The sequence below is a fragment of the Colobus angolensis genome, unplaced genomic scaffold (assembly GCF_000951035.1).
Source record: "Colobus angolensis palliatus isolate OR3802 unplaced genomic scaffold, Cang.pa_1.0 Scaffold75, whole genome shotgun sequence".
NCBI lineage: Eukaryota > Metazoa > Chordata > Mammalia > Primates > Cercopithecidae > Colobus > Colobus angolensis.
In genome coordinates, this window is record NW_012121265.1 from 4890828 (window position 1) to 4914284 (window position 23457).

The 23457-nt window shown below is 49.2% G+C and overlaps 1 protein-coding gene across 2 annotated transcripts in view; it reads right to left on the reverse strand.

Annotated features, from left to right (window-relative positions):
• Positions 1 to 23457, reverse strand: part of VWA2 (von Willebrand factor A domain containing 2) — a 52267-nt gene that overhangs the window by 3632 nt on the left and 25178 nt on the right. The window contains exons 6-13 of one of the 2 annotated variants that reach the window (XM_011927839.1): positions 13726 to 13920; positions 12645 to 12778; positions 11842 to 11974; positions 8099 to 8154; positions 5841 to 5948; positions 4277 to 4849; positions 1326 to 1877; positions 462 to 587 (exon numbers count right to left, since the gene is read on the reverse strand). In XM_011927839.1, coding sequence (XP_011783229.1) covers positions 462 to 587; positions 1326 to 1877; positions 4277 to 4849; positions 5841 to 5948; positions 8099 to 8154; positions 11842 to 11974; positions 12645 to 12778; positions 13726 to 13920 — 1877 coding nt within the window. Of the gene's footprint in view, positions 1 to 461; positions 588 to 825; positions 1878 to 4276; positions 4850 to 5840; positions 5949 to 8098; positions 8155 to 11841; positions 11975 to 12644; positions 12779 to 13725; positions 13921 to 23457 lie in introns of those variants that run through there. The other variant, XM_011927840.1, reaches the window with a different exon arrangement.

Here is a 23457-nt window from a genome sequence, read left to right on the forward strand (position 1 = left end):
TCTTCCCATTTTACTGAGCAAACAGAACCCCAAAAAGAGCTTCCAGCGGCTCCCACCACCGCATTTACCCATCCCTGCCTCTGTCTGCCCTTCTGTACCCTGGATCCACTGTGCTCCTAACTGTGGCCTCCCTCCTAGTTGTCGTGACTTTCTCTAGGGTGCTGAGCACCGTCTAACACACCACATGTTGTATTACACTGAATTTGCTTATTGTCTGCCTCCCCGTCAGAATGGAAGCTCCATGAGGGCAGAGGTTTTATTTGTTTACTGCTATGTTCCCACACTTAGAACAATGCCTGGGATGCATGAGGTACTCACTAAATGGTTTGTGGGGAAATGATTGAATAATTCCTTCCACTGAGCGAATGTTTTAGAACCTGCCTCCAGCTGAGTTTGTGGGACTTGGCAGGGCTCGCAATACCATCCCTGGCTGATACATGCAGAGCAAGAGTTCTACTCACGGTTCTCACAGTGCGGGCCCTCCCAGCCATCCCGGCACTCGCAGCGGTAGCTCCCGTTCTGCAGGACGCAGCTGCCCTCATTCATGCATGGGCTGGGTTTGCAGAGGTTGACTGGCCACTTGGCTTCTGCAATGGAGAACATACCCACCAGGCCGGTCGGGCATAGGTTAGACCTGAAAACCCCCACCCTAAGTAAGCCCAGCAGAGGTGCAAGGCTACTAGAGTCATGTCTCCCTTTGCCCTGGTAGCTCATGGTTGGTGCTGCATACCACTTGGCTAGGTTAGTAAGATCCAGCTGTCCTACAGACTCGTGGAGATTCCATTGCTCAGATGTGCCATACGCATGGCAGACTTGTTTGTTTTTGAGGTGGAGTCTCCCTCTTGTTGCCCAGGCTGGAGTACAATGGCGCGATCTTGGCTCACTGCAACCTCCACCTCCCGGGTTCAAGTGATTCTCCTGTCTCTTCTAAGAAGGTGAAGAGGAGGTCACTGGATTTGGGCTGGCTCTGTTTGCTCTGGGCTCTGTCACTGCCCAAGTCAGTGTCAATGTGGGATCTGTAGACCCTTAGGAAGCTTGTGGATATCCTAAAAGTGGGTTCTGTTTAAAGGGAATGCATAAATTGTCAAGTTTGGGAGGCAGTTATCTATGTTAGTTAAACTTTCTATACCTTAAATGTCAAATGGGGATGGTTATACCTACTGTAGGATTTTATGTGAGCATGGGATTTCGCACAGAACCTGGCAGTTGGTAACCAAGTGCTCAGTAGCTGGGGAGAGCTGCCATCCTTGTCATGATGTATGTGAAGGCTCAGGCTGAAGGCCTGCCATGGGGATAGCCCTGAGGATGTGAATTCCCCCACTCACCTCCACACAGCCACTCAACGAGCATGTCCTGGTGGTACCGCAGGTCGGCGTAAGCTGCAACGTGGATCAGGGAATCCCAGGGACCTGCAAGCCGCCGCAGACCCTCACTTAGGACAGGCCCCACGCCCATGACCAAGACAGAGATGCCGTTGTTCCTCAGCTTCTGGGCAGGGACAGCCGCGTCCTCTGCACCTCTCCCACCTGTGAGCACCACCACAGCTTTGGGGACACCAGGCCGGGCGCCTCTCTGGACAGTCATCACTTTGTCATAGATGTGCAGCAGGGCAGTGCCGGCTGAGCCCACCCCACCCAGGTAGGGGGCCTGGCTAATGGCCCGCAGCAGCGCAGCCTGGGTGGGTTTGGTGTCCAGCCCAAAGGCAGTCTGCACCTGGCCGCCATACACCACCAGGCCAACCTGTGTCACGTCAGGGTTCACCTCAAACTGGAGGGCACAGCTTCTCACAAAGCTCTGCATCTGAGCAAAGTTCTCAGGCCCCACTGAGGCAGAGGTGTCCAACATGAAGATGAGGTCCAGGGCTTGTGTCCGGCACCCTGCAGGAGCAAGCAGAGGGGCTTCAGCAGTGGATCTGCCAGTCAGAGCCCCTCGACGGGACCCAGGGACTGCCCGGTTGGGTACGGCCCAGGTCAGCCAGGGTGCTCTGTTCATGGCAGAATCCACCCCCTATGTCTTCCTTTTAGCCACAGAACAGCACTTTCCTAGAATATTAACAGGAAGATGAGTGCCTGGCCAGACCACATTTCTCAGCCTTCCTGGCAGCTAGGGTGGCCACGTGTCTTAAGTTCTATCTGACGGACGTGATCAATTTCAAATTCATGCAGCTGGAAGCTACTTACCTTCCACTTCCCCTCTCCCCCTTCCTGCTGGCTGAGAAATGGTGACCTTGGACCTCAAGGTGGAAGCCATAAGATGACCAAGCCCTGCTGGCCCGGGCCACTCACCTCTGAACTGTATGTGAGAGAAATAAGTTCCTGTCTTATGTAACCCATGGGGCTTCTGGGCAACCCTTTGTGACAACATCTTTACCTGTGCCTTCATCTTATCCCCAGTATGCAGAGCACTAATTAGATGCTGTATGGACAAAATGGGCCCATGCCTGCTGTCAACAGGCTGACAGTCTAGGGGAACAGACATGAAATGAACATACAATTACAAATGATGTCGGCAGCCTGGAGGGAAAAGCAGGGGACTTATGTTACCAGTAGGGTAACATAACAAGACTGGGAGAAGGGGTCAGAGCTTCTCTGGGGAAGTGACATTTCACCTAAGAACTGAAAGACAAGTAAGTATGAGCCAGAGGCCTGTCCCATGCAGGGTATGCAGAGAGGCCTATGGGGACCAGGCCACAGAGAGTTCTCAGAAGCCAGGGGATAGAGTTTGGGTTTTATTACAAGTGCAAAGGGGAACCAGTGGAAATTCTAAGTGTGAAGTTAGAGGATCTGATGCTCTGATTATTGGTTTTTAAAACCACTCCCACACCAGGAACGTCTGAGAAAGTATCACAGCTACGGGGAAGGTGGCTGACTACATATACTGTGGGGTCCTGGATGGGATTCTGGAACAGAAAAAAGACATTAGGTACAAACTAAACAAATATGAATCAAGCATGGATTCACTAAATAATAATGTATCAGTACTGGTTAATTAATAGTAACACTGTGCCATACTAATGCAAGGTGTAAATAGGAGGGGAAACTGGGTGTGGGGTATAGGGAACTCTCCACTATTGTCCTTTTTTTCCCCCTATAAATCTACAACTATTATTTAAAAAAAAATCCAACCAAACAAAGAAGCAGAACAAAAGCACTTAGGCCAGCCTGGAGCGGCAAGGTGGGAGTGGGCAGCCAGTCCCTGTCCTTCCCCCTTACAGGAGGGAATGCTTCTCACCTTGGGGAGAGTGGTGGCATCAGAGCTGAGAAGCAGAATCGCATCTGTAGCTTCCCATGCCCACCTACCAAGGGAGAACTCCAGGAGCCCTGTAAAGGATGCATTTCACTCATGCCTGTAATCCCTCCACTTCGGGAGGCTGAGGTAGGAGGACTGAGCCTAGGAGTTTGAGACCAGCCTGGGCAACATAGCAAGAGCACATCTCTATAAAAAATAAAGCAATTAGCTGGGCATGGTGTTGTGCACCTGTAGTCCTGGCTGTTCTGGAGGCTGAGGTGGAAGGATCACATGAGCTCAGGAGTTCGAGGCTGCAGTGAGCTATGCCTGGGTAACAGCGAGACCTGGGTAACAGCGAGACCCTGTCTCAAAAGAAAAAAAGGACGTGTTTCAGCTACGACATCTCTGGCCACGGGCCAGGCCTCTGCACGGAAGCAGTGTTCTCTCTAGAGTGCCTTCCAACAGGGTCATAAAAAATCACCTTCATGGTTTGCAAAACAGAACAGAAGAGAAAAATGTCAGAATCCCTCCCAGGTAGACAGGGTAAGTATCCTCTCAGGAAGCGTTTGTTTCAGTTGTGTGTGGCTGCACCAGCGGGTGTGCATGCACGTGCATCTGTGTGTGTGCATACATGTGCATGTGTGCACCAGGAATGCACTTCTTCCTGTGGATTGCCATCAAAGGAGCTGGCAAGCTGCTGCTCTGGAGCCTGCTTGGTAGATTCAGAGCTCTTTGTAACAATAATAAAATCATGATTAATAATAACAGCAACACCTAGAGTTTGCTGAGTGCTTACTCTGTACTAAGCATGTACACCGCCCATCTTACTTAATTCTCACTAAAGGTCTCTCAGGAGGTACTACTATTAGTCCCATTTTTTTGAAAGGTAAACTGAGAAATTATTTATGTGACTGGTACCTGAAAGAGTGGGGCTGTGGTTTCATCCCCTAGAAGGGGCACTGGCAGAGAATGATGGTTAGGTGGTGGCCAAAAGGAGGAAGGACCTGCCTGCTGACTAGCGGCCCTGGGTCAGGCACCGGGACCTTACCTGGCCGCTGCCGGCTGCACAGCTTCCCCTGCAGCTCAGGGATTTGGTTGAGCAGATCCTGAGGGTCCGAGTAGATCATCACATGCTTTGGGCTGCCCGTGATCTCCTCCAGCTCTGCCTGCACAGCCTCACTGCCTACACCCAGCAGGAGCAGCTCTCGTGCCCTTGCGTGACGCGCTGGGCCCGCGACCTCATCCTCGGAGCGTGACTCAGTGAGCAAAACCACCACTCTGCGTGGTCGGTCCTGGCCCGTCCTGGTGGCGCTCCCAAAGCCACGGTCTGCCGCCTGCCGCAAGGCACTGCCCATCAGGGTGGGGCCACCACGGAAGGGAATGCCATCAAGGCTCCTGACCAGGTCAGGCACATCCTGGTACTCTCCAACAGGCACCGCCACCAGCAGCTCCCTGCTGTACGTGGCCACACCCACTCGGGCCCGAGAGTCCTCACTCAGCACGGCCTGCACAAACTGCTTCACGAAGGCTTTGGCCCGCAGGAAGCCATCCAGAGTGGTGCCCGCAGAGCTGTCCAGCAGGAAGAGAAGGTCGACCCTGCATTCCAGGCTCAGCTTTGGGGCTGCAGGGATGACAGCAACACCCACGGTCAAGCCATGGCCATGCAGCATGCGATCTGTCCCACCCGAGACGCCAAACTACCACGCAGGGCAGGAGAAACTCCATCCCGGGAGGGAGATGGGGCAGAGAAACTGTGGGCCCCAAGCTTAAGTGACTGGTGCTCGTCACGGAGTTAGAGACAAGGCCAGACACGGCACTCCTGGCACTCGCTAAGGGTCTCCATTTAGCCACTTTACAAAAAAAAAAAGTGCCATCTACATTATCACTTTTTTCAATTATGGTTAGTCCAGTGTGTGTCCTGAGAAATCTTTGTCTACCTCAAGATCATGAATATATGCTCCTGTGTTTGCTTCTAGAGGCTTCACTGCTTTGCCTTTTGCATGGAGGTCTATAGCCATGCTAGAATTGACTTCTGGTAGGGTTGTGAGGTACAGGGTCAAGATTAATTTTTTTCATATAGATCTTCAACTAACCCAGTTATCACGTTTTTAAAAGTTATTATTCAGCAAGCCCATATATGCGTCAAGCATGATACTAAGCACTTTGCATAATCTTATTTAAAACTCTCAACCACCCAATAAGGTAAAGCCTACTATTATCTTCATTTCAAACCTCTAAAATCAAAAGGAGTTGGGGCTCCTTTCTCTGCTTTCATAGAATAGAGAAGAAAAGACTGCCCAGGACTGGAAGCCAGAATTTGGTAGACTCCTGCCTTCAGCTGGGCTGGGCAGCACTCAAACTTCAAGCAGTGACCATTCTGCAGCTAATAAGCTGGGAGCCACTGTCTCATCCAGAGCTCAGCCACCCGAATTATCTACTCACGGAACACTGAGAGGCTGCACCACGTGAACCGCAGACCAGTGGTGCACTGAAAAGCAGATGGCTTGAGGGCCAGTTTCTACCCAGAAGCTGGAAGGGTGTGCAGTGAAAAGGGGAGCCTGTCCTCTCCTTGCTCCCCAGTGGTCAGTCTTACAGGGCCGGTGCATACCTACCACAGTTAGCCTCCCCTCCAAAGGCCAGCGGGCAGAGGCACTGGTACCCGTCCAGTCCCTCTGGAACACACGTGCCTCCATTCTGGCAGGGCTGCGAGTCACAGGGGCCTATCAGAGAGATGCCCATTAACCGCTAAGCACCACAGCACAGGGGAGTAGAGAGGACTGGCCAGAGGTGTGGGTGCAGCTGGCTTCCTGCTCTACCAGTGGCCAGCCCCTTCCTTCCCTCACAGTTCATCAGGAAACCTGTAGCAGAGGGGAAAGCACTGCCGAGTTCATAGAGGAGGAGCTGGGCACGGTCGGTAAAGGATGCTCTGTAGCAGGCTTTGTGAGGTGCCGTGTGATGAACTGGTGTTAGACTGGAGCTTGACAAGGAGGAAGCTCTCCGTGACATCAAGTGTGGGTGCCTCAAGACTGAGAGAGAGCTGCGGTGCCAATGGGGCCCTGTCTTCTAAGTTCTACACAGGGTTGTCTTAATGGCCTCTGCGCCTGGCACAGCAAAACACACCAGCCTTCGGATCCTGCGGTCAGGCTGCTGAGCACTGAACGTGGCCCTTCCACTTCCTCCAGCACCTTAATTAACATCTCCCATCTTCATATCCTCATCTCAAAAGGAGTGATGGGAACTGAACTTGTTCTGTGGGGTTACTGTGAGGATTAAATGAATTAATCCACAGAAAGTCTCAGTACTAAAAAAAACACTCCCTAACAGGTAATGACAGTATTGACTTTTAGATATGAGATGCAAATTATGAGCAAGGCCTCTTCAAAGCTGAAAGTTTACATGGGAAACCACAGCCTGTGTCAAAATCTGACCCATTCTGAAGTGTCTGATCTATGATTCCCTGTGCTCCATGCCTGAGCATCTCATCACTTTCCTTGTCAATTATTACAAAATGCAGTTAAAACCACATGACCTCCTTCCCAGGGTTACAGAAAACAAACAGGGTCTTCATGTGATTGTGTATTCCAAGGGCTGAAGAAGCAGTTGAGTGTGGTCACAATTGGGACTGGCATTTTCTTGTCCTTTTTGCTTAAAAATATTAGTCTGTTACTTGATGGCCACATCATTATAAAGTATAGACTTTTCAAAGGCAGAAAAGATTAAAGCTAAGTCTAGGCACCTCACTGGGGCTGCGGTTGTATCAGCCGGAAGACTGGAAATAACTGGAGGCTCACTGACATTGGCAACAGTGGCCTTTAACTGAGCATCTATTATGTGCCAGGGACTGTGCTAAGCACAATACTCTGCTTTTCTCATTTCACTCCCACAGCCTTAGGTAGGAACTATAAAAACCCTATATGACAGATGAGGAAGCTGAAGCTAAATGAATAGAAGTCACATGCCCTAGGTCAGATCATTGGTAAGAGGTAAAGCTGGGATTGAAAGCCATTTCACTCTAGTTCCTAAACCGTAAGTCCTCAAACCCTAATTACTGAGCAGAAACAGCTCCACTCTCAGATTCTCCTATGCTTCAGAGGCCGTGGTGCTGGAACTGCAAACCTTGAGAACATACTGAAGGGATCACCTAACCCCAAATAGGGACGCTCACTACCCTGCCTGTGTGTCTAACTGCTGGCATTGCTTCCGGGAGACAGGCTACTCATCAGGAGTAGTAAATCCACCCCAGCACTGACACCTACACATTCAAGTGCAATTTTGAGCTCCCAGGTCAGTGGGGTCACTAGCACCCCAGGTGAGGGATGGTGAGGGACCGTGAGGGCACACTGGGGAACCATGCTGAATGATGCATAATGGCATCGATGATTCCTCCCGTTAATTTGGGATTTTACAGCTGAGGGATTACTTCCACGGGCATTATCTACCGAATCTTCACCAGGACCTCATATACGATGCCTCCTTTCACATGGAGGAGGGAAATGAGCTTCCGGACATTGGGTAAACATCACCCCATTTTACAGAGGATGAAATCATTCAGGTATCTTGCCCTGAGTTTGGTGCTGGCTTTGAGGATGTCTGCAAAGCTGGTGCTCGGTGCCTGCCTTTCTCTGCCTCTCACCAATGCACATAACACTGGTTCAGGGGAGTAATCCCAAAGCCGCCACTCCATTCTTAATGAGCAAACACCATGGAGTGAGTGAAGAGTACACTCTCCTCTGCCCGCCAGGTGCCCCAACCCTCTGTCCTGGAGCCAGTCACAACCCCATCCTCTGTCCCAGGATTGTAAAAGCCCCTTCACAAAGCAGCCTGGGTCCAGGGCCCTGAAAGAACCAGTAATCCAAGAGGCAGATCATACCTGGGCAGGTGGTCCTGTAGCAGGTAGCGGGGTGGGCTAGGAACACTCTCTTCCAGCTACAATCCAAGGAAACAGAATGATAGACAGATCAGAGATGTAAGGGGAGGGCAGAAAACGTAAGATGATTTACAACACCAAAAGCTGATAGAAGATTCCAGTGCAGAAATAAGAAAGACTTTCTGGTTTTCTTTTTGATTCTACCCTAACTTTTCTCTGCACGTAGAGTAGGAAATGTTTCAAACTATCCAGTGACAATTAAAAAAAAAAAAAAAAAAACGGCTAGGTGTGGTGGCTCACGCCTGTAATCCCAACACTTTGGAGGCCAAGGTGGGCAGATCACTTGAGGTCAGGAGCTCGAGACCAGCCTGGCCAATATGGTGAAACCCCACCTCTACTAAAAATAAAATTAGCTGGGCATAGTGTGCCTGTAATCCCAGCTACTCAGGAGCCTGAGGCAGGAGAATCGCTTGAACTCGGGAGGTAGAGGTTGCAGTGAGCTGAGATCGCGCCACTGCACTCCAACCTGGGCAACAGAGTAAGACTCCATCTCAAAAATGAAAAACAAAAACAAACAAACAAAAAAAAGAGGTAACATAAGCTGGCTAAGAGACATCCACATGCAAAACCTCCAACTGTAGCAACAGCTTTTTATTATAAGTTACTTTCTGAGGCTCACAATGCAGTAGGGAGAGAAATATTGGGAAATGGGCAACTGGATTTTGGCTGTGTGACCACAGACATGTTACTTTCCTCCTCTGGTCTTCACTTTTCTCTTTGTATAGTAATTCTATCTGCAGTTTTCAACTGTATTTCTTAAAGCTCTGATGGGAAGAGAAGAGGACTGAAGGAACAAGGCTCCAGGCCTCCTGCAGTGCCCCAGCCCCGCCCCTCCACCCCAGGTGTGCTGCTTCTATCTGGTCTGCACAACAAGTGTCCACATGAGGCTCTGCAGGTCAAGACACGCAAGCCACTGGACTCAATGACTCCTCAGGTCTGCTGGAGAACTGACGTTCTGTGATAACACAGCAGCCACCATTCCTGGGCTGGCTTCCACCCGCGGGTGTTCCATTAACCACAGCTACCTGAAGAGATGGTTCCCTCCATGTTCCAGATAGGGAAATGGGTTCTGAGGGCTGACTTAGGTCCCCTGAGGTCACATAGTTACTGGAACACAGCAGAGCTGGGGTCCAAACCCTGATCATGACCCCAAATCCCCCCACTCTGCCCTCTGGGCCTTGTCCTCGCCTCTCCTGAGTCTCCGGGACCATGTGCCCTGCTGCCACAGGAGCAGTTCCTCATCTGGGGGCAGAAAACCCACTCTGGGTTGGCAGCAATTCCTGGGATGGCCTCACCTGAGGAGACTCTTGGGCCTTGGCAAAAACATTCCCTAAAGTTCTCCAAATAAGGCTTCTTCCAACAAGATCCTGCCCTGGGCTGCCCACACCAGGGGCAGGCCAATCAGGTGCTCCTCTAGGGCAGGGTCTTCCCTGGGGTAAAATGGAGTAAAAGCCAAGTCAATTAAGAGCTCATGGAGTTGCTGAAATAAAGGTTGCCAAGGCTGGGCGTGGTAGCTCATGCCTGTAATCCCAGCACTATGAAAGGCCGAGGCAGGAGGATGGCTTGAGCTCAGGAGTTTAAGACAAGCCTGGGCAACATAGTGAGACCCCATCTATATTTAAAAACAAAAACAAAAACAAAAAAACCTTAAAAATTAGCCGGCCACGGTGGTGCGTGTTTGTAGTCCCAACTACTAAGGAGGCTGACATGTGAGGATCACTTGAGCCTGGAAGTTTGAGGCTGCACTGAGCCATGATCCTGCCACTGTACTCCATCCTGGTGACACAGCAAGACCTTGTCTCAAAAAAATGATAATAATAAAAACAAAGTATGCCAAACTGCCAGCTCATCCAAGAGAAATCGTCTTCTCTTCCATGTCTATCCTAGCGACCTCATAATAAAGCCACAAGTCCTAGCCCAGAAAGCTCCCTGGGCCCCTCCCGCTCCCTGACTCGGGCCTCCCTGGGAATTGGCATTTATGGTGCAGCCACTACCCACAGGGCTTTGCAGGGACCTGCACACAGTTTGCTCCCCACCTCCCTCAGGTCTGGATACAAATGCCACATGCTCTGCAAGGCCCTCCCTGGCCACTCCATTTCAAACTGTGACCTTGCCCCAGTGCTCCCGCCTACCCCACCAGATCTCCTCCACAACACCTGCTACCACTGAACAGTTTATTTTCTGTATTCATTTTGGAATGGCTGCCTCCCATCACTGGAGCATCAGCTTGTGAGGCTAGATGTGTTTCTGAGATGCTGGTGCTGATTCCCCTGGACTTGGGTGAGTGCCGGGGAGCACAGGACGCCCTCCGTGGGTATTTCTTGAGTGAGGAAATAGATAAAGAGCTCCCAAATGCTTCATTCTAGGAGCCTGTAATATTAACGCATCTACCTATTAAATCACCACATGCTCTCAACAACCCTATAGGGCAGTTATGATTATCATCACACCCCTTTTCAAACGTAGAAACATGCGGTGGTAAGTTCACAGCTCCCTAGTGGTGCTGCTAGGATTAAAACTTCAGCAGCCTGACAGCAGAGTCTGAATGCAAGGCCCAGGAAGTATACACTGAGGCCACCAGCGTCTCCCACCTGCTCCCGGCTCTGGGCACCTTGCCCCCTGCCACAGTTCCAAATCTTGCAAAACTGCTCGAGCGGCCCCTTCTCTGTGACATCCCAGAGAGGACAGACTCCACCCCAGCACCTAGGATGCCTCAGGGTGGCCTCTGGTCTCCTTTTCCAATGCCCTGCTCTAGACCACGATTCCTTGGGGGCAGCAACTGTGCTGTCTCCTTGTCGCATATTGCCTGGCTGAGCAGGCACTTAGAACGTGGCCACCAAGGAACAAATCAACTCCTCCTTTCACTTGAGAGCTTGGGTTCTGAGGAGAGCCTCTGGTGGCCCTGACGTGGCATGAGGCCCCATCTCCTCTGACCCTCTTGCAGGGGACTGACCTTTCCCAGAGAAACAGTCTTTGGATTTTCCATCAGCCCAGCACGGCCCTGAGGCTTCTCAGCCAATCAATTTCACTGCTGTGTGCTGTGCTATGAGTTCATCGCTGGAGGAGGACCAATGGGCAAAGATGTAGCTGATTCAAACACTGCCCTGGCCCCCCAGACGGAGAGTAGCAGGGTCACTGGACTCCGGACAGAGGTGCTGAATGGCAGATAGTCTAAAGGAAGTGCCCAGGAACAGTGTGGGGAGTGTTTGGGAGGGATGGGCTGGCGGCCGGGCAGCAGGTGCTCTTGGGTGCCTGGGCTCCAATCCCAAAGAACCCAGCATCCCACAGCCTCCCTGATTGGAATTCATCTTGATCCTTTTGCCTCACTCAGCCCCCATAATGTGGAAAGTGGTGCTCAGAGGAACCAAATTACCAAATCAATATCACAAGTGCAGACCACTGCCCTGCAGGGTCAGCACTTGGCTCACTCACCAGCCTTCCAGAATGCCTGTGACCCTGCCACCGGCGCTCGCCCTGGGTGCCTGGGCTGTGTGTTAAGGGATGCTGACACTGAGTAGCCGTACCTCTCCCTGTTCTCCCATGGCCATGTCCTCGGCTCCCTCCCAGGTCTGCTTCAATCCCCGTCACAGTCTCCATGGCGGGGCCCCAAAGTGCTATCTTCCCCGCAGCTCAAGGGTGGAGGCCTTCATCTCCACCCAGGCCGAGCCCAGACCTTGCAGACCAACCTGTAGAAGGGACAGTGTGCAGCCAGCACCGCAGGGGTCCGCCGCGATCCTCTCCAGCACGGGGCATTGCCGGCGAACTCCCGGACCACCTCCAGCGTCCTGCGCTCACAGGGGTGCGCTTCCACCCTGCAGCCTGTCCACAATACACACCCGCACCCACGGAGGAGACGGGGTTCCACCTCCTCCTGCCACACACGCTGCCCCAGCAGCTGCTCCCGCTCCTGGGAGTTTCCACCACACCCCCAGGCTGGCCACCTTCTGCTCTCTCAGGTCAGGGCACATCTCCAGGTGAGCGGCCCTGCTCTGCCTGTTCAGCGGGGCATCCAGTCTCTAAGCATCTCCTCTGCTGGGCCCCACCCGACACAGCTTTTACATAATGTGCATACATGTACATTCCACATAATGGCATCACTCTGGCTCCCGGGTGGACCCTGACAAGGACAACTAGAATGCAGGGATCCTGCACCAAGCAGAAAGCCTCCTTGTGCTCCTCTGTGTGGACCAAGGCAGGGGGAGGAGACTTGGCTCTGTCTCTTGAGCAGGGGACAGGGAACCTACTACGTCTGAGTCTGAAGCCCTGGGCCTCTCCACCTCCATGAAGACAAGCTCGGGGCTCCCAGCTGGGAAACCCACAGGGCAGGGCACAGGGAGACAGCAGAGTGCCCAGGGTGGAGGCTGCCGGTCTCTCTTTCTCTTGCCTGCCCTCCCTCCCTGGGAGGCTCCTGGGTCCCGACCTCTTGCCTCAGGGAGCCCTCCCCGACCCCACATGGCACTTCCACTCCCTCCAGGCTGGAATGTCTTACCTGGCGTGGTGCTGGAGCAGATGGCAGAGTTGCTGAGGGTGCTGAAGAGGCCGTTGGTGGCGTCCTCCACCTGCTCAGCCAACAGCATATGCTGCTCTCTCGGCTCGCTGGCCAGGGCATGCAGCTCCTCCCACCTGTGCCAAGGGGTTGTGACAGTTTGTGGCCCTGTACCCACCCTTCTCCTGCCCACTCATCTCCTAGGCCATGGGTTCCTTGTGGATGGCAGCACAGATTTAGTGTCTGGTTTTGTCAGACCCATAGCTGGTGAGGAAAACAGTTAACCAGAATGGAAATGAAAGAAAGTGGTTCTAGGTGACAGCAAGTAAAGAACAAGCAAGCATAGCTGGTAACAGAATGGATCTGTAGCCTCCTGTCTTCTAGGAAAGCTGGTAACAGAATGGATCTGTAGCCTCCTGTCTTCTAGGAAAGCTGGTAACAGAATGGATCTGTAGCCTCCTGTCTTCTAGGAAAGCCTATTTGCCCAGCAGCTAGACAAATGGGGTAAAGGGGAGTGACCAGCCAGACTCCCCCTCCCCTGGCCCCAAGAGTGGGCTCTGCCTCAGGTTGATTAGAGTATTTTCTTGGATTGTTAAACTGTGGAAAGGGGTCTTTTCTCTCCAGGGAGGAGCTCTGAAGACGTGAGCTGGGCGCCATCCGCAGCTCCAGTTCCAGCTTCCTAAGAAAGTCAGCTAAGAGATGAGGCAACAGGCAGAGAACAGCAGAGATGTGTGGATGAATCTGGATCACACTGAAGTCCCTGGCTCCTGCCCACCCCAAGGGACCCCCATCCCACCCAGTGAATGAGATGACTCCATGAATTTCCTTTTTTGCCCAAATAAATTTCAGCAGAATTTCTGGCACTTGCAACCAAGTGTTCAAACAAAACCAAAGTCAATGCAAATGCTTAGGCTCCCAAAGATTGAAGCTACCTGTGCACTGGAGCCAAAATGGCAAAGTGAGGAAAAGACAGATCCAGGGAAGGACCCGGACAGCTCTTCCCGTCCCCTCCCTTCCCATGGCCATGACACGATCTCCAGGCTGACCACCTGAGGGCTTGTTCCAGGGTGACCGAGGCTCTTACCTGGGAAACCTGACCCCCACAGCAAACACAGTGACACCCTTTTCCTTCAGCTGCTTGGCTGGCAGTGCCACATGTCCCTGGGACTTCCCATCAGTGACGATGACAAGGATCTGGGGCACAGAGGCATTTCTGCCTCCAGGAAACCCTCTGTTCAGAAGGTATTTCAGAGCAAGTCCCATCTCCGTGCGCCCTCCTCTGTGTACACCCAGAAGGAAAAAAGAAAGAAGCAAAGTGAGTGATGCAAAGAGGTGAAGTTGAGATGAGAGCCTGAAATTGATGGGCTCTTCCGTTATTAGCAAAAGGTCACCTTCTCCTAGCAGAGGCTCAAAGTGATAGTTCTACCATCTAAACCACAACAACAACGGACAGAAATTACTTTTTCCATGCACTTGAGATTCACCCTGCAAGTCTCTGTAGTATTCTGTAATAATGTCATTCTTCGTGTGTTGGGTGTGTTTATTTTCTCCTCCCTGAGTGATGACTCTGGGCCGACAGCTCTTGTCATTTGTCTGACACCTGCCTCCCATCTCCTCATCCCTGCATCATCATCTCCTTGTTACGGCTCAACATCTTGGGTTGGGAAAGCAGATAACTAAGCTTGGGAAAACTGTGTGAGGAAGGATCCGTAAGAGTGAAGGACAGAGCTTCAAGGCAAAGGTGTGATGAGAGTCTTTTCTGTGATCCAGGCCTTTGTGGGCCATGTCCAAATTCAGGGTTGGGAGCTGGAAGGCTGAGCCGTCTGACCACCTCCAGATCAGGGCAGGTTACAGGGGTCCCATCTCATCGGGATGCCAGTGATGCTCTATTTGCCATGGCTTGAGGCGCTCTCATCCTCACAGCTCAGTTATAGGAACTGTTGACTAGTCCTGAAATCCCAGAGCAGTATCTCTGCTAAATCTCAAACTAGGAGACTCCTGTAAGTGTCCTGTCAGAGAGAGGACTGCCAGCTTGAGTGTCAGCTGGACAGAAAGTAATGACTCACTACAGTGGATTTTAGGTTACTGAATTGTGAGTCAGTCCCTGTTGCAGCCAAACTATTCAGTGGTTTGTAGCCCATCCAAACATGATCAACAATGTGAGGCTGATGGAATTACTGTGGTTATCAACTGTACACACAGAAAAAACCCTGTGGGAGCATTATTCTGAAATAGTGACTAACCACAGACTCTAGATGGGGGACACATTTGCACTCAGATTGTACCAACCATAAATTAAGGCAATGCCTACCTTTAATTCAACCCTAACTATGGTCATTCTTCTAATGTGAAAACATCCAACTGACAAGAGACATGGGCATTGCCTGCTCTGTGTGTGTGTGTGTGTGTGTGTGTGTGTGTGTGTGTGTGTGTGATTTTATTTTTCATGCAAGTCTGACATGAGTCCTCCTGCCCAGGCATCTCTCCTGGTTGGCTCCCCTCCAAGCAGCTACTCAGGAATCCAGGCTCCTTTCATGTTGTGGTTCCACCTTCCCCTCAGTCCTCAAAATGCTCTCCATTCAGCAGGAAGACAGGCAAAGAGCGTGAAAATTGTGCTTGGGAAGGATTTATAGACCAGGCCTAGAATATTCTTCACTTTTATTGCTTTCTAACATAAGCAAGCTCTTAAAGGGCAGTTTTCTTTGCGGTGCTCCATAAAGTTAAAAAAATGTCAACAAGAGCTGACAATTCCTAGAATTAACAGTCTTGCCTACAATATATATATTGACATTTGCATCGGTTAAAAGTTCACTTACTTGTTTTCAACCCATGAGTATTTACTGTGGATCCACTAGAGGGAAGATAGTGAAATGGAGACCAGGAAGTATAACCATGATCCCGCCCCTTAAAGAACTCCCGGTCTAGTTGAAGATAACGGGATCTACAAGACAGCAAGTAAACAGGAATGCAAGGATGCAAATAATAGGAATTCGGAGGAGCAGATTCATTGTGGGGTGCAGATGTCGGGGAACAGACTTCAGAGAGGAAAGAGCTTTTAAATGGGGTCTTGGTGAATCTGCTCATGAGGAAAGGAAGAGGCCATCCTGATTACAGGAAGGGGTTAAAGCAAAGACACAGGTGAGCAATGCAACCTGTGTTCTGGAGCTAGTGAGCAGAGCTTGGCTTGGGCAATGGGCTTATGAAAGAAAAACAGAGCATACCAACACAGGTGAATCTTCGAAGAGGAAGACTGCACCCACGCCACTGACTCCCAAGCGCCCCTAACTCCTCTCACACCCTGCTGGATCACACATTAGATACCGAAGACCACCAACCCAATTCTGATTCCCACTAATCCAGTTTCCTTCACCAAAGAGCTCTTATATTTAAAAAGAGTGTTCTTCCAGGGCTCCTGAGAGCAGAATGGCTTCCATTTCTAAAGGATAATATTAGTGCTGACATTTTACTTTATGTCAGACACTTCACACACACACCTGTAACTGAATGTAATCCTTACATCCATGGTAAAAAGTACTAAACACTTAACAAACGAGGAAACTCCATTCAGAGAACAGTGATAACTGCTAATATTTCCCGGGCATTTAGCATGTGCCAGATACCGTGCTCAACCCATGTTTATCTATATATGCTTAGCATGTTATCATATAATTCTCGCCACAGCTCTCTAGAATAGGGGAGTCCAGAGAAGGGTCTAAACTAAGGTTATGCTACTCATGAGTGGTGAAGGCAGGACTTGAACCCAGGGCCCTCCACTTCCAAAGCCCAAGTTCTTAAACAGATAGTTACATACTCGTGAAGGCACGTGACTCTCATCTGGCTAGTGGAGGTCGGAACTGGAGTTTAAGCCCAGTCTGGTTGATTTTGAAGTTGATGCTCTTTCCTCGTCAGGAGTCAGCTCAATCTGGCCTGCTGTCCATTTTTATAAAGTTTTATTGGAAAACAGCCATACCCACTGATTTGTGTACTGTCTACACAAAGAGCATTGGCCTGAAAATACTTAAAATTATTTACTATACAAGGCTTTTACTGAAAAAGTTTGCCATCCCCTGTTCTAAACTGTCCTGCCTAAATGTTCACAAAACTTTCTTCTCATCCAAAGCCAAGGTGCTTCGGTGGCTTTGAAGCAACCTGCGCCTCTACCCACTGGCCAGTGAGCCCTATGACCTCCTGGCTATGTTCTTGGATTCTGAGGTTCTCAACCAGTCCTTGCCTTCTCTCCCCAAAGCCTCCCCTCCCGTGTGGTCCATCTGATCATTACCACTCCTATAGGCTCACAGCTTTAGGAATGAAAAGAAAAAGTACTTGCTCCCCACACTCTGTTCTGTTTCTCACAGGGGTCTGCCCTTGGGCCCCTTCAGAGTTAAACTGGTTTTCCTTTCCATCTACCACCTTCAGGGGAAGGCTTGGGTTCCATCCAGATTTTGTTTTCTTGTTTTTTGAGACGGAGTCTCACTCTGTCACCCAGGCTGGAGTGCCGTGGTGTACTCTCAGCTCACTGCAACCTCCACCTCCCGGGTTTAAGCGATTCTCCTGCCTCAGCCTCCCGAGTAGCTGTGACTACAGGCACTCACCACCATGCCCTGCTAATGTTTGTATTTTCAGTGGAGACAGGGTTTCACCGTGTTGGCCAGGCTGGTCTCGAACTCCTGACCTCAGGTGATCCACCTGCCCTGGCCTCCCAGAGTGCTGGGATTACAGGCGTGAACCACCGCACCTGGCCCATTCAGATTTTCTAGTGGGTCTGGGCTTCCCTCTTCACAACTACCAGCCTGTGGTTACAGAGAAATTAAATTTCAGGGACATGAGAGCCCAGGCTGCCCACTGCACAGGCCTTCGCGTTGCTCGGCACAGTGATACCGACGCTGTCACCCTCTCTACCTCAGCACCCTGCGAAGGCTTTCCCACAAGAACCCTGTCTGCTGGCTTGCCACCAAGGTAAGGTGACATTCCTCATGGCTGGACCTCTGAGACGTGAGAAGAAATCTCTCCGCCTACTCCAGGGAGCATTTCTGCCTGAGAGTCTGTTCTGAGCTCAGGGTCTACTTTCACATTTAACCAACGAGGAGACCCCACTCAGCGAACAGTGGTAATAACTGCTAATAGTTCCTGGCCACTTAGCAAGTGCCAGATGCTGTGCTCAACCTATGTTTATCTACATACGCTGAGCATATTCTCACATAATTCTCACCACAGCTCTCTAGAATAGGAGTCCAGAGAAGGGTGTAAACTAAGGTTATGCCGCTCATGAGGGGTGAAGGTAGGACCTGAACCCAGACAGGGGGGCTCTGAGGCCAGAGTCTCACCAGGATTTTTCTAATTTCTCTCAAATTGGACTAAACTAGGTTACAAGTTGAAAGTTCACAGATCAGCTACTGTCTTGGGGGTTATGACTGCCATGCATGAACTTTTGGAGAGGGGCAGTGGGAGGGCTAGAATCAAAACATTTTGCTATCAGTGCAGACAAGTAATTAAGAACGTGAGTTCCAGAGGTGGAGGGGCTCAAGTATTAGTTCTGCAATATCTTAGTAGATAAACTTGGAAAAGTTACTTGACCTGAGTCCCAGTTCCTTCCATGTTAAAATAGAAAGAAATAGTATTGTTAGAGGATGAAATGCTGGGTCCAGCGCCTCTGAGGACCTAGTGGGTGGCTGTTACCAAAATGAACCCACAGCGGCCTACTGTAAGAAGTTTATCTTTTGAGTCTAGTCTCAAATTCTAGTGTTCATAAAAATCTCTCAGGAGACTTAATGATGTGGATTTTCAGGTCCTATTCCCTGACAGTCCAAGTTGGTGGGTCTGCAACCTGGCCTGAGAACCTAGATTTCAAACCAGCACTCCCTCCCTCCCTCCCTCACCTCCCTGCAAGTCATTCTGATGTCAGCAGGCCACGAAACAGACTATGAAAATAATTCATAAGAGGCCAGGCACTGTGGCTCATGCCTGTCATCTCAGCATTTTGGGAGACCAAGGTGGGCGGATCAGCTGAGGTCAGGAGTTAGAGACCATCCTGGCCAACATGGTGAAACCTCATCTCTACTAAAAATACAAAAAAAAAAAAAAAATTAGCCAGGTATGGTGGCGGGGGCCTGTAATCCCAGAGGCTGAGGCAGGAGAATCGCTTGAACCAGGTAGGCGGAGGTTGCAGTGAGCTGATATCGCCCCCACTGCATTCCAGTCTGGGTGACAGAGAAAGACCCTGTCTTAACAATAATAATAATTCATAAAAACCCAGCTTGTGCGGTGGCTCACTACTGTAATCCCAGCACTTTGGGAGGCCGAAGCGGGTGGATCACCGGAGATCAGGAGTTCAAGACCAGCCTGGTCAAGATGGTGAAACCCCATCTCTACTAAAAATACAAAAATTAGCTGGGTGTGGTGGTGGGTGCCTGTAATCCCAGCTACTCAGGACAGTCTGAGGCAGGAGAATCACTTGCACCTGGGAGGCAGAGGTTGCAGTGAGCCGAAATTGCGTCCCTGCACTCCAGCCAGGGTGAAAGAGCAAAACTCCATCTCAAAACGAAAAGAAAGAAAAGAAACCCTACTGTAGGTACAGTGATGTTGATTACATCTTTTTTTCTCAACAACAGACAAAAACTCTGGAATCAACCTAAATGTTACCTTTTAGGAGATTAAATATATTGTGATAGCTGAACTTGGATTATTAAATAATCATTAAAAAGGATCAACATGAAAAATAATACAGCTTTATGTAATAGCACATACCAAATAATATTAAGGAAAAAAAAGAGGACAAAATGCTTTGTAATTCTAACTAACCTAAAAGCCACATTTCAACGTTAATGTGGTTTGAAAGAGGCCAGGGAAGGCCATCAACAGTTTTGTGCTAAGGTAAAGCAGAGACAAAGCTATGGAGGGAGTCCAGAAAATTCAGTCACAGTAAACACAGGGTTGTGTTACTATGACATTAATGAAATGAGCAAGGCTGGGCAGCCAGCAGGCCAGAAGCTCTGTGCATTCAGGAACCAATCAGCAGCCAGGTCTTATCTTGATTTTATGTTATCATGGGATGCAATGTTGGAAGGTTTGACTGCGATGTTTTTTAAACTTCTTGCAAAGTAGCAGTAAGGTGGTTGTCAGAGTGGTTTCTTAACTACCTCAAAACATACTTTTGGGGGATTGCATTGGTCTGGAAAGACAAGTGTCCTGGGTTTGGGTCGGGCTGTCCTAATCAGTCAAGCATTTAACATTTAACTGTCACTGGAGGGGATGGATACTCCATTCTCCCTGATGTGATGATCACTCATTGCATGCCTGTTCCAAAACACCTCGTGTACCCCATAAGTATATACACCTACTACGTACCTACAAAAGTTTAAAATTTAAAACAAAACTTCACTGTAGAAAAAGAATAAAGTGCCCCGGGAAGGTCCTCACTCCCATTTGGCCCATGTTCCTCCGTTCTGATTCATAACAGCCTGTCTTCATTTTTAGTGTCCTCAGTAACCCCACAACCGGGGCCAAAAATCAGCGCCTCCTTTTCCTTGTTTGTTGTCACTTACAGTTGTCCTAGGAAACATAAGTGCTAACCATACACAGCCCCAGAAGAGCTGACCTTGTTCAGACACATAAGAGGTCTTCATTCTCCACCCTCAATGTCCTCAATCTTAGTGTGTCTCTGCATTTCCTATGTTATAAATAATGCTCTCAAGCCCTTAGTTATGACCTCAACACAGCTGAAAAGCAGCTCAACTAATCATCTGGTGGGTATGGGAGAGAGAGCATGATAAAAGGTGGGAAAGGACAGCTGGGTGGGGCCTATTGGATTGGCAGTGTAACCCACTGATCCTGGCCAGGGCACCCGTTTCTTCCTCCTCTGTAAAATAAGGGATGGAAAACATACTACATGATCTCTAATGCTCCTTGCTCCTTTTGCACCGATTCTTCGAGATTCAATTAGTTTTTCAGACAAGAGCAGAGCTGAATTCTTTGAGTCAAAGTCACTCAAATGGTCTTTGACTTTTAGCCTTAAACTTATACCAACAGTCTTTTTCCTCTGAAAATGCATACTGCATATAATGGGTAAATTTTTGTATCTACTTTAATGATATAACTTATATAACATAAAATTCACACTTTTAAAGTGTATAATTCAGTGATATTTAGTATATTCACAAAGCTGTGCAATCATCACCACTAAGTCCAAAACATATTCTTTACCCCCAAAAGAAGCCCTATACCCATTAGCAGCTGTTCCTCATTCCCGTCAGCCCCTGGCAATGATCAATCCACTTTTTATCTTCATGGATTTGCCTATTCTAGACGCTTCATAAAAAGTAGAATCATGGCCAGGCGTGGTGGCTCACGCCTCTAATCCTAGCACTTTGGGAGGCTAAGGCAGGTGAATCACCTGAGGTCAGGAGTTCGAGACCAGCCTAGCCAACATGGCAAAACCGTGTCTCTACTAAAAATACAAAAATTTGCCAGGCGTGGTGGTGGATGCCTATAGTCTCAGCTACTTGGGAGGCTAAGGTAGGAGAACCGCTTGAACCCAGGAGGCGGAGGTTGCAGTGAGCTGAGATCACGCCACCGCACTCCCACCAGGGTGACAGAATGAGATGCCATCTCAAAAAAAAAAAAAAGAGGAATCATATAGTATGTGACCTATTATGCCTGGCTTCTTTCACTTAACCTAATGTTCTTTCACTTAACCTAATGTTAAGATTTCTCCATGCTGCACCATGAATCAGTACTTCATTCATTCTTACAGTTGAGTAGTATTCCATTATTTGCATATGCCACATTTTGTTTGTACATGCATTAGTTGAGGATTTTGTATTGTTTCCGTTTTGGAGCTGCTATAAATAGCACTGGTATGAACGTTAGCATACAACTATTTTTGTGTGCACATGTTTTTAATTCTCCTGAAGTGGAATTGCTGGGTCATACGCTAAATCTATGTTTAACATTTTGAGAACTGCCAAACTTTTTTCCAATGTGGCACGCACCACTTACAAACCCAGAAGCAATGGATGAGGGCTCTACTTTATCCACAGCTTTACCAACACTTGTTTTTGTCAGTCTTTGAGCCACCGTAGTGTCAGTCTTTGAGCCACCGTAGTGGCTATGACATGGTAGCTCACTGAGGTTCTGATCTGCATTTCCTTAACAGTTAATGATGTTGACAATCTTTTTGTGTACTTATTGGCCATCTGTCTATCTTCTCTGGAAAAATGTCTACTTACAAGGTTTCTTTGTGAGGTGATAAAAATGTTCAAAACTTGATTAGAGTAAAAGTTGCTTAACTCTGTAAATATACTCAAAACCATTGAATTTCACATTAAATGTGTTAACTTTGTGACTATAAAATATATCTCCATAAAGCTGTTTTTAAAAAATTAGTGTGTATAACAATCACAGCGGAGGGTGGGGAGAGGCCTTTTAAAAGTGCAGATTTGGCCGGGCGTGGTGGCTCACACCTGTAATCCCAGCACTTTGGGAAGCTGAGGCGGGCAGATCACGAGGTCAGGAGATCAAGACCATCCTAGCTAACACAGTGAAACCCTATCTCTACTAAAAAATACAAAAAAACGAGCCAGGCGAGGTGGCAGGCGCCTGTAGTCCCAGCTACTCGGGAGGCTGAGGCGGGAGAATGGTGTGAATCCGAGAGGTGGAGCTTGCAGTGAGCCAAGATCATGCCACTGCACTCCAGCCTGTGCAACAGAGCGAGACTCTGTCTCAAAAAAAAAAAAAAAAAAAAAAATGCAGATTCCTGGCTGGACACAGTGGCTCACACCTGTAATCCCAGCACTTTAGGAGGGCAAGGCAGGTGGATTGTTTGAGCTCAGCAGTTCAAGACCAGCCTGGGCAACATGGCAAAACCCCATCTCTACAAAAATAGAAAAATTAGCCCAGTGTGGTGGCGCATGCCTGCAGTCCCAGCTACTTGGGAGGTTGAGGTGGGAGGATACCTTGAGCCTGGGAGGTGGAGGTTGCAGTGAGCCAATATAGCACCACTGCACTGCAGCCTAGGCAACAGAGTGAGACTGTGCTTCGAAAACCAAGCGCAGATTCCTAAATATACCAAGAGCAGAGAGTGATTCCACAAACCTGGGAGGAAGCCCCGGCACTGTGTGTCTTTGTCAAAGATACGGAGCAAGGCTGAGACTATTCTCTGCAAGAAGCCAATTCTTGGAGGCCCCAAGGGCACAAGCCTCCAGGGGAAGAAAAGCCCAATGTGCACTAATGTATTTTTTAAACACATATTAATGAGCTCTTTCCTTTTGTACTTTCTTGCATGATGACTTGCCCCTTAATCTGTTCAAGGGCAGAGGAAAGGGCTGGGATAAATAGTCCAAGATAAAAGTCAGTGAGGGTTACTCGGACATTCTTGAGGTCTGCAGGGCTCCCAGAGTCCCTGATGTACCCACTGTGGGGCCTCAGGTTTCCTGAGAGCAGCGACAGAACTATAGAGGCTTGCAACTGGAAAAAGGCCCTCAGAGCTCAGAGCCTTTGCAATGGGAGGAGACAGCCAAAAACGGCTCTGACCATGGACTTCGGGGGACTTCAGTGGACACTAGTACAAGGAGGGAAGCAGGAGCCCAGAGTGGATCCAGAGACCAGAATGGCAAGGGGCAAGTCAAAGTCATTATTCTGTGAGGGCTTGTGAAGAACATTATATATGTGTATGTATATACATGTACGTGTAAATATGTGCATATGTGTGTATATATATCTATGTATCACATGCATATAGATTATATGTATATATATGTAAAATATACATAAAATATGTGTATAAAAACATGAGCATATACACATATCATATGCAGATGCA